The sequence below is a fragment of the Oncorhynchus kisutch genome, linkage group LG13, assembly GCF_002021735.2.
Source record: "Oncorhynchus kisutch isolate 150728-3 linkage group LG13, Okis_V2, whole genome shotgun sequence".
In the NCBI taxonomy this organism is placed as follows: Eukaryota; Metazoa; Chordata; class Actinopteri; order Salmoniformes; family Salmonidae; genus Oncorhynchus; species Oncorhynchus kisutch.
Window position 1 is genome coordinate 75,021,384 of NC_034186.2, and position 10,959 is coordinate 75,032,342.

At 43.1% G+C, this 10,959-nt stretch overlaps 1 protein-coding gene across 1 annotated transcript in view; it reads left to right on the plus strand.

Moving 5' to 3' along the window:
- Positions 1 to 3,770: 3,770 nt before the first annotated feature.
- Positions 3,771 to 10,959, plus strand: part of LOC109884921 (CUGBP Elav-like family member 3-A) — a gene marked incomplete in the record, with an annotated part of 75,636 nt that continues 68,447 nt past the window's right edge. Inside the window, 3 exon segments of the mRNA XM_031787369.1 lie at positions 3,771 to 4,521; positions 4,742 to 4,769; positions 5,073 to 5,473. Of these exon segments, the coding sequence (XP_031643229.1) occupies positions 5,329 to 5,473 (145 nt within the window).

A 10,959-nucleotide genomic window follows, 5' to 3' on the forward strand; every position in this document is an offset into this window, starting at 1 on the left:
CTCCCTCCACTCTCTCCTTCCACTCTTCCTTCCACTCTCTCCTCACTCTCTCCTCCACTCTCTCCTCTCCTCTCCTCTGCTCTGCTCTGGCTCTCTCTGTAGATGAGAACTGCAGGGACCTGCGTCATAACTGTGTGATGGTGGTTTCAGGCCAGACTGTGTGTCTACTCCTACTACAAGACTGCCTGCTGCGCCTCATGTACCCAGAGTGCTCAGCGGGCCAAGAGGCACTGACCAGCCAATAACAGGCTTCCAGCCGAGATCAGCCAGGGATCAGGGTTTAAGGGGTTAGTCAAAGCGCAGGTTACCATAGAAATGATCAGACCATAGAAATGGAGTGGATATATTACCACATAAAGTGGGGATTGAATTGTGTTCTGGGCCAGATGTACAGCCGTTATAGAAGGGATGTTTTGGAATGTGAGTTAATTTGTTACTTACTACATTTCTAACATTTGATGGGTTATCTGCATATGCAAAGAATGTGCCAATGACATTGTACAGAGCTCCATAATATGGAATATATCTGATTTCTGTGTCCACTCGTTCTGTTTCTATGGCTGAGAGATGCTGTGGATGATGTATGTACACCCAGGACCTGGGTCCAGAGCTCTGTCCCAGTAGCCAAACTTGCATACCACTTAGTGTGAGGTGAAGTATTGTCCATGCATACTATGTAGTATGCTAGTATGGATAGATGGGACCCAGAAGGTATAATCCAATAGCAGTGTATGTCTATGATGTATGTTTTCTATGTTTGTGTTCTATATGCCAAAAAACTATTTTAAATGTCTCCTCAGTGTTTATACAGCATCATCAACATTTGGTGAAAACATACCAAAATGTAAAATGGTGGCCTAGTACAAGTGACCTGTTTTTAAAGGACAATAGTGGAGAGATGTCCATAACCTGAGAACGCCCCCAATCTGAAAACCAGCAGGGGTAGAATGAAACGACTGTATGGTCTATTGGTGACTGTCCAGGTATCCAACCTGTGCCCTCCGACTGTTAGCCCACTGAGCTAAAGCCAAGGCATTACCCCTGAGAGCTAATACCAGTGTTCAGGCCTCAGCCAAGGTTACACCCAACCACCTCTGCTATATACAGAAAATATACCACTACCTGAGACATTTGTATCATCTGACCCATCAATATGTTCAAGAATGGTAGGTATTGAAATAACATTGTATTCATTTATGCATTCATTTTCAGAAATGCATTTGCCACAATATGCTGAAGGGCAAGCTGTGTCTGAAAGGTTCAATTCAGCTGTTTTTATCTCAATATCAAATCCTTTCTGGGTAACAATTAAGTACCTTACTGTGACTGTTTTCAATTCAAATGGTCAAAAAGAAACAAAATAACTTCTTAGCAAAGAGCAATTTCTCAATCAAGAATTTTGCTAGGAAACCGAAAACTACTGTAGCTGTTATTGGCAGAGAGGTTTGAAACTATTTCTCTTTTTGGTCGCTTAACTAACTGGTGATGTCACCATGCAGACCAAAACTTCATCCAACCAAAACAGGGAGAAATTTCAGGCGGTCTTTTCAAACAGCTCTTACACTAAAATGGCATTATCATCATTTTCACAATTTCACAGTATTATTCCAAACTCATAGTGTGGAAGGATATATAAAACACAGTAGAATCACGTTTTTGAGTGCACTGGGCCTTTAAAGGGTTCTGTCTTGGACTTAAACAAAGCTCTTTTTCACAGATATTGCCCCTATGCCTTGACATAGTTGTAACATGTTACTGTATGTTACGTCTACAGCATACAGACACACACACACTCCACAGGTGAACGATGTGTATATTTGTCAGTCAATATTACATTTGTATGTCTATATTTCTGTGTGAACATATACTTAATATACATATACATAAATATCTCCTATATTGTGGTATGATTTGAATTGTAGGCATACTGTACATGTTAACTGTATGCATATATTCATATAAAGTATTCATATTTTTCACTCATCATATTAAGAAGAACAAATTATATTTTGCTACCCTTAGATGGTGTGTGTTGTGTGTGTGTTTGTCTTCCTGTCTCTGTGAAGTTGCCTATTTGTGTTTATTTGTGTGAGTATGCAGCCCTGGGTGTATTCTTTTATGAGTCTATCTGTGAATGTCATTTTCATGTATTAAATCGTTTTTAGTAGAAACAAAACGTTTTATATTAAAAAGTCTGAAAAAAAGGATAGTAATTTATCTATTATAAAAAATACATGTAATTTATTTTTTTTCTTAAGAGGAGCTGTAGAAAATTCCCTTTGTTGCTACCGTGTCAGAGTTTATGATCAGGAGTTATTGCGTAGAAGTATATGGATTTTGTATTATTTTGAAAAAGACAAACGAGTGTGTGGAAATGCTATCACAAACTTCATTTGAAATAAAAACTGAAACCAGAAAATAGTTCGCCTTTTTCTATGTTGTGCACTTTTCTTTCCCCCAATTAGCAGGCCTAGATGTCCACTGAGACCTACAGTACATTGTAATAAAGTAGACCTTCATATCCTCAACAGTGGCCAGGTGGCCGTATTGTGTGCTTGTAAAGCTGTAGCCAACTTGTCTTCCCTTGTTCAGAATAGACTAGGTTGTGTTGTGATAATAACTCAAGTAAGCTTAATATGACTTCATGGATCTAACGTTTCCTCTACGAAACAAACGACACCATTCTGGGTATAAATGCTAACCTGACCATAAATCAGGATCTATAGGGGGCAATTTCGCACTATTCTAGGCCTAAGCCTACTCCACAGACGACAGAGAAACCGAAAAGACCCAGTTTTGACACCACCATGAAAGAGGCCCGAACATCCGTTCCTCATGCATGCGCGTGCCGTTGCCTACAGCTACGCTCAGTGGGTGATACGGTGTAGATCCCCGTGGTAGCCCTCGCGTGCCGTCCAGCAGCTTGTGCCTGGTATAGACCCCGCGTGTGTGAACGGACGATATATAACGGTGGGGGGGGGGGGCAGTAGGCGGTGAGAGGGGGGCATGAGGTGGTGGGAGGCAGATGGTGACCTTTCAGAGTAAATTACCCTGAACTCTCTGAATCCTCTCCTCAAGCGCGAGGGGGGTGGCAGAAGAAGAAAACAAACACACACCGGAAAGAGACCAAAGAGAACCCCACCAGCAATAAAGATGAGTTAAAAAGCTTCATAGTTTGATGAAGGTTGTAAATATCTTGGTTCAGGACCATGGACAGATGAGGTCTGCTGTGCCTGTCTGTATCAGAGGGGTGAGGATCCCTCCCTCACTAGGCTGAAACGACGGTGTATTATTGTAGGTTAACCCATACTGTTAGATCAGTGTAGTCTGTAGTATAGGCCTATCCTCTTCTCTATTTTCGCTCTCTCCCCTTTCTCTCTCACATTAGGCTAGCCTATTTGTGCACATTATGGATATGATTACGAATTTAGCGTTTGTTCAACACGCAGAAGAGAACTGGTTAGGGCAACCTCAAGCCTGGCGTGTGTGTGTTGTGTGCGCAGCTGTAGTCATGACGCCGCTCGCGCGTGCTGGTAGTATGGCAGGCTTCAGCACCACGGCCAGAGCTCGCGGCCAGAACAATAGGTAGCACGGCGTTCCAGAACTACAGGCACCGTCCACGAGCACTCACACACTGGACACTAAACGCAGACATAGTCAAAGAGCTAGTTTGAAAACGCTTATACAAATAGTCGACTAATCCTGGTTTTGATAACTGAAATAGCTGTCGATATATATTCCACAGTGTTCCATATATGCTACTTTCAGGACTAAAAGGTGTAGGCTACGTCTACGAAAGATAAGATGGGTTTTCTTTTTAAGATTGGAGTAGAGTTTTTGACGGTCCCTGCCTTCTACGTCACAGCCTGTCAACCGCTCGAGGGAGAGGGGGGAGGGAGGGCAGGCTAGAGAGAGAGGGAGACACCGGCAGACGACGTCAAACGCTACGGTAGCCTATACAGCGAGGGAAAAGAGGGGTAGCGCGGGAGGGAAACGTTAGATATTAATACGTATATTTTAATATATGTGTTAACCCTTAAATGTCTATATAAATGGACTGCTGGATTTATCAATAGCTGGCTGCTGCAGAAATAGTTTTTAAGAATATAGCCTTGTAGCCTAATTATTGCAGAAATTTGACTATTCGAACAGACTCAGAGAGTGACTGACTGGCTTTACCGGATTTGCCAAGAGTCGTGACGAGAGGATAGAGCAAATAACGGATCACCAAGGCACCGGGTTGGGGATATGTGATCTGATGATCGCTTGCCAAGACGTGAGACCTTAACGGGAGCAGCAACTCCACTGATCTGTTACGGATTCGAAACCGGGAGAGGGAGCGATTGGCACAAAGAGCGGAGAACGAATCGCATTGAGCCTACTATTCCCGGAGGGAGGGTAACAGGAGACGCGCACTGAAGACAACAACGCCACGGTAAAACGTGGTTAAAATAAACAAAATAATCTCAAATTACTCTCGGGATTATTTTACAACGTGGAGTGAAGGATCTCTTGAAATCGGTAGGATTTTTAAGACCAAAGCTCCATATTGTGTTTTTGTGCGCATGTGTTTTGTGTGTGTTTTGTGTGTATGTTGAGCCGGGGCGGACAAAGAGATGAGCCCCCATACGTTGACATCCAATGAGTGTATGTAACCTACAGCTGGCCAAACAAAGAAACCGCTCACAGCCGCTCTACAGCGCTCATCTACCGTCTAAACCATATATTTTCCTTTCCCCAGGGGCTCTGAACACTCTCACGTCCGAAAGGTAATATATCACTTTTATTGATATTTAATTTTAATTTCTGTTTTATTGCAATTTAAATGTCTTAATTATCTTTTGATTGGCTGATCATCATTTGCATAATTGTTTTTATGAGAGGCGCAAGTGCCATTGTCTGTGTCAATAGGCTAATATTGTAAAGATATGAGAATTCATCCAAAAATATTGATTTGGTTTTATTCAATTAATCAATGATTATCCTATATTGTGAAATAAATAAAAGAACACATTTACATATCTTGTTTTTATGTCCATCTCCTTTTCCTTCTCTCCTCCAACACCCTCCAGCTCTGGTCGCTCCTCTCCAGAGGACCACGACTCTGCTCGCACTCACCCCGCTCTTCTCTCCTCCAACACCCTCCAGCTCTGGTCGCTCCTCTCCAGAGGACCACGACTCTGATCGCACTCACCCCGCTCTTCTCTCCTCCAACACCCTCCAGCTCTGGTCGCTCCTCTCCAGAGGACCACGACTCTGCTCGCACTCACCCCGCTCTTCTCACCTCGAACCCCGCAGAGCGCCTGTCGTTCTCCCCGCTGTGTTCCGATGAAGGAAGCCGACGCGATCAAGCTGTTCGTGGGGCAGATTCCTCGGAATCTAGAGGAGAAGGACCTCAAACCGATCTTTGAACAGTTCGGGAAGATCTACGAGCTGACGGTGATAAAGGACAAATACACCGGCATGCACAAAGGTAGGCCAATAATGGGAACCCAGCCACCTGTAGAAATCATTTTGGACACAAATAGGCGTTTGGGCTAGACTACTCACTGGCAGACACACACACACACACACACACACACACACACACACACACACACACACACACACACACACACACACACACACACACACACACACACACACACACACACACACACACACACACACACACACACACAGCTACAGGAGATTAAAATATTTTAAACACCCACTTAAAGATCAAGTGTGTGTGCTGGTTTAGGTTGATAGTAATGCTGGTGTAGGTTGATAGTAATGCTGGTGTAGGTTGATAGTAATGCTGGTGTAGGTTTATAGTAATGCTGGTGTAGGTTGATAGTAATGCTGGTCTAGGTTGATAGTAATGCTGGTCTAGGTTGATAGTAATGCTGGTTTAGGTTGATAGTAATGCTGGTGTAGGTTGATAGTAATGCGGGTGTAGGTTGATAGTAATGCTGGTGTAGGTTGATAGTAATGCTGGTGTAGGTTGATAGTAATGCTGGTGTAGGTTGATAGTAATGCTGGTCTAGGTTGATAGTAATGCTGGTCTAGGTTGATAGTAATGCTGGTTTAGGTTGATAGTAATGCTGGTGTAGGTTGATAGTAATGCTGGTCTAGGTTGATAGTAATGCTGGTTTAGGTTGATAGTAATGCTGGTGTAGGTTGATAGTAATGCTGGTGTATGTTGATAGTAATGCTGGTGTAGGTTGATAGTAATGTTGGTTTAGGTTGATAGTAATGCTGGTTTAGGTTGATAGTAATGCTGGTTTAGGTTGATAGTAATGCTGGTTTAGGTTGATAGTAATGCTGGTGTAGGTTGATAGTAATGCTAGTGTAGGTTGATAGTAATGCTGGTTTAGGTTGATAGTAATGCTGGTTTAGGTTGATAGTAATGCTGGTGTAGGTTGATAGTAATGCTAGTGTAGGTTGATAGTAATGCTGGTGTAGGTTGATAGTAATGCTGGTTTAGGTTGATAGTAATGCTGGTTTAGGTTGATAGTAATGCTGGTTTAGGTTGATAGTAATGCTGGTCTAGGTTGATAATAATGCTGGTCTAGGTTGATAGTAATGCTGGTCTAGGTTGATAGTAATGCTGGTTTAGGTTGATAGTAATGCTGGTCTAGGTCGATAGTAATGCTGGTATAGGTTGATAGTAATGCTGATGTAGTAGCACTATCATTGATGTAAAAACTTCCACAGTAGAGTAGGCTGTCTGTTTAGCATGTGTCTGATGATGGGTCACCATGGAAACACTGTCACTTATCACCCTCTCCTGATCACATACAGTACCAGTCAAAAGTTTGGACACATCTACTCATTCAAGGGTTTTTCTTTATTTTGCTATTTTCTACATTTTAGAATAATAGTGAAGACATTAAAACTATGAAATAACACAAATGGAATCATGTATTAACCAAAAAAGTGTTAAAAAAATCAAAATATATTTTATATTTGAGTTTCTTCAAAGTAGACACCCTTTGCCTTAATGACAGCTTTGCACACTCTTGGCATTCTCTCAACCAGCTTCATGAGGTAGTCACCTGGAATACATATCAATTAACCGTGCCTTGTTAAAAGTTCATTTGTGGAATTTATTTCCTTAATGTGTTTGAGCCAATCAGTTGTGTTGTGACAAGGTAGGGCTGGTATACAGAAGATTGCCCTATTTGGTAAAAGACCAAGTCCATATTATGGCAAGAACAGCTCAAATAAGCAAAGAGAAACAACATTCTATCATTACTTTAAGACATGAAGGTCGGTCAATCCAGAAAATGTCAAGAACTTTGAAAGTTTCTTCAAGTGCAGTCACAAAAACCATCAAGCGTTATGATGAAACTGGCTCTCATGAGGACCGCCACAGGAATGAAATACCCAGAGTTACCTCTGCTGCAGAGGATAAGTTCATTAGAGTTACCAGCCTCAGAAATTGCAGCCCAAATAAATGCTTCACAGAGTTCAAGTAACAGACACATCTCAACATCAACTGTTCAGAGGAGACTGTGTGAATCAGGCCTTCATGGTCGAATTGCTGCAAAGAAACTACTACTAAAGGACACCAATAATTAGAAGAGACTTGCTTGGGCCAAGAAACATGAGCAATGGACATTATACAATTGGAAATCTGTCCTTTGGTCTGGAGTCCAAATTTGAGATTTTTGGTTCCAACCGCCTTGTCTTTGTGAGACAAAGTGTAGGTGAACGTATGATCTCTGTATGTGTGGTTCCCACCATGAAGCATGGAGAAGGAGGTGTGATGGTGTGAGGGTGCTATGCTGGTGACACTGTCTGTGATTTATTTTGAATTCAAAGCACACTTAACCAGCATGACTACCACAGCATTCTGCAGCGATACGCCATCCCATCTGGGATGTGCTTAGTGGGACTATCATTTGTTTTTCAACAGGACGTTGATCGAACACTCCTCCAGGCTGTGTAAGGGCTATTTGACCAAGAAGGAGAGTGAGAGAGTGCTGCATCAGATGACCTCACAATCATCCGACCTCAACCCAATTGAGATGGTTTGGGATGAGATGGACCGCAGAGTGAAGGAAAAGCAGCAACAAGTGCTCAGCATACAGTGCCTTGCGAAAGTATTCGGCCCCCTTGAACTTTGCGACCTTTTGCCACATTTCAGGCTTCAAACATAAAGATATAAAACTGTATTTTTTTGTGAAGAATCAACAACAAGTGGGACACAATCATGAAGTGGAACGACATTTATTGGATATTTCAAACTTTTTTAACAAATCAAAAACTGGAAAATGATTCAGCCCCTTTACTTTCAGTGCAGCAAACTCTCTCCAGAAGTTCAGTGAGGATCTCTGAATGATCCAATGTTGACCTAAATGACTAATGATGATAAATACAATCCACCTGTGTGTAATCAAGTCTCCGTATAAATCCTTCAAGACTGTTGGAAAAGCATTCCAGGTGAAGCTGGTTGAGAGAATGCCAAGAGTGTGCAAAGCTGTCATCAAGGCAAAGGGTGGCTACTAAAATATTAAATATGTTTTGATTTGTTTAACACTTTTTTGGTTACTACATGATTCCATGTGTGTTATTTCATAGTGTTGATGTCTTCACTATTATTCTACAATGTAGAAAATAGTACAAATAAATAAAAGCCCTTGAATGAGTAGGTGTGTCCTAACTTTTGACTGGTACTGTATATCAACAGTGTCTTCTGGGAGAGGATGGGGGAAGGGGGGTATATTCTTTCTCTCTTTCAGTCTTTCTGTCTGTTTTGCTCTCTCTCGCTCACACTCTCTAATCCTCTAGTGTCTGTGCACGTGCGTACACACGTGCGCGCGTGTGTACTCAGTCGTGAGCTTGGTTGGTTTTTGGATCACTGTCGTCCTGATCTCTCTGTTTATCTCTCCGTCCCAGCCCTCCCTCACCTTAATGGGAAAACATGGAATGCGGTCCGATCTGTAGGTTAAACATTGGATTTTCTGGGAAAAGCCAACAGCTCATACATTATTAGAGAGATGGGTATAAAGACATCCTCTATGACTGGAGAGCAACCTATCATATCCTTATAAATACTCCCTAACCTCTCTCTCTCTCTCTCTCTCTCTCTCTCTCTCTCTCTCTCTTCTCCCTAACCTCTCTCTCTCTCTTTCTCTCTCTCTCTCTCTCTCTCTCTCTCTCTCCTCTCTCTCTCTCTCTCTCTCTCTCTCTCTCTCTCTCTCTCTCTCTCTCTCCCTAACCTCTCTCTCTCTCTTTCTCTTTCTCTCTCTCTCTCTCTCTCTCTCTCTCTCCTCTCTCTCTCTCTCTCTCTCTCTCTCTCTTTCACTCTCTCTTTCACTCTCTCTCTCTCTCTCTCTTTCACTCTCTCTCTCTCTCTCTCTCTCTCTCTCTCTCTCTCTCGCTCTCTCTCTCTCTCCACCCTCTCTCTCTCTCTCCCCCTCTCTCTCTCTCTCTCTCTCTCTCTCTCTCTCTCTCCCCCCCCCCCCTCTCTCTCTCTCTCTCTCTCTCTCTCTCTCATTCTCTCTCCTCTCTCTCTCTCTCTCTCTCTCCCCCCCCCTGTCCTGACCCTTAGCCTTTAAGCCATGACCCCAAGTCATGGGGTCACACACACACACACACACACACACACACACACACACACACACACACACACACACACACACACTAGGTAGACCCATTTTTTCTGACCTGGGGTGTTATGTAGGAGCTTAGCCATTTCTCCAGTCCAGTATAATGGAGTGGTAAGCCTACTGATTCAAGCCTGCTGAGAGGGAGACCATCTCAAGTTTGGAGAATCCCCTTTAGAGCTGCAACAATAGCCCATCTTTAAGAGGGCCCTGTGTGTGTGTTTGGAGGGGGGGGGGTGGGGTCCATTGTTTTAATTTCTATTACGGGTGTGTGTGTTTGGAGGGGGGTCATTGTTTAATTTCTATTAAGGGTGCTGTGTGTTTGGAGGGGGGGGGGGGGTCATCTGTTAATTTCTATTAAGTGTGTGTGTTGTTTGGAGGGGGGGGGTAATTGTTAATTTCTTTATTAAGTGTGTGTGCGTTTGGAGGGGGGGGGGTCATTGTTAATTTCTATTAAGTGTGTGTGTGTCTGGAGCGGGGGGTCATTGTAATTTCTATTAAGGTGTGTGTGTGGTTTGGAGGGGGGGGGGGGTCCTAGTTAATTTCTATTAAGTGTGTGTGTATTGGAGGGGGGGGTCATTGTTAATTTCTATTAAGTGGTGTGTGTTTGGAGGGGGGGGGGGGGGGTTGGTTGTTAATTTCTATTAAGTGTTGTGTGTGTTTGGAGGGGGGGGGGGGGGGTCATAGTTAATTTCTTATTAGTGTGTGTGGTTTGGAGGGGGGGTCATTGTTAATTTCTATTAAGTGTGTGTGTGTGTTTGGAGGGGGGGGGTCATTGTTAATTCTATTAAGTGTGTGGTTGTGTTTGGAGGGGGGGGGGGTCATTGTTAATTTCTATTAAGTGTGTGTGTGTGTTTGGAGGGGGGGGGGGGTCATGTTAATTTCTATTAAGTGTGTGTGCGTTTGGAGGGGGGGGGGGTCATTGTTAATTTCTATTAAGTGTGTTGTGTTTGGAGGGGGGGGTCATGGTTAATTTCTATTAAGGTGTGGGGTGTTTGGAGGGGGGGGGTCAGTTAGTTAAATTTCTATTTAAGTGTGTGTGTTGGAGGGGGGGGTCATTGTTAATTTCTATTAAGTGTGTGTGTGTTTGGAGGGGGGGGGGTCATTGTTAATTTCTATTAAGTGTGTGTGTGTTTGGAGGGGGGGGTCATAGTTAATTTCTATTAAGTGTGTGTGTGTTTGGAGGGGGGGTCATTGTTAATTTCTATTAAGTGTGTGTGTGTGTTTGGAGGGGGGGTCATTGTTAATTTCTATTAAGTGTGTGTGTGTTTGGAGGGGGGGGGTCATTGTTCATTTCTATTAGTGTGTGTGTGTGTTTGGAGGGGGGGGTCATTGTTAATTTCTATTAAGTGTGTGTGTGTGT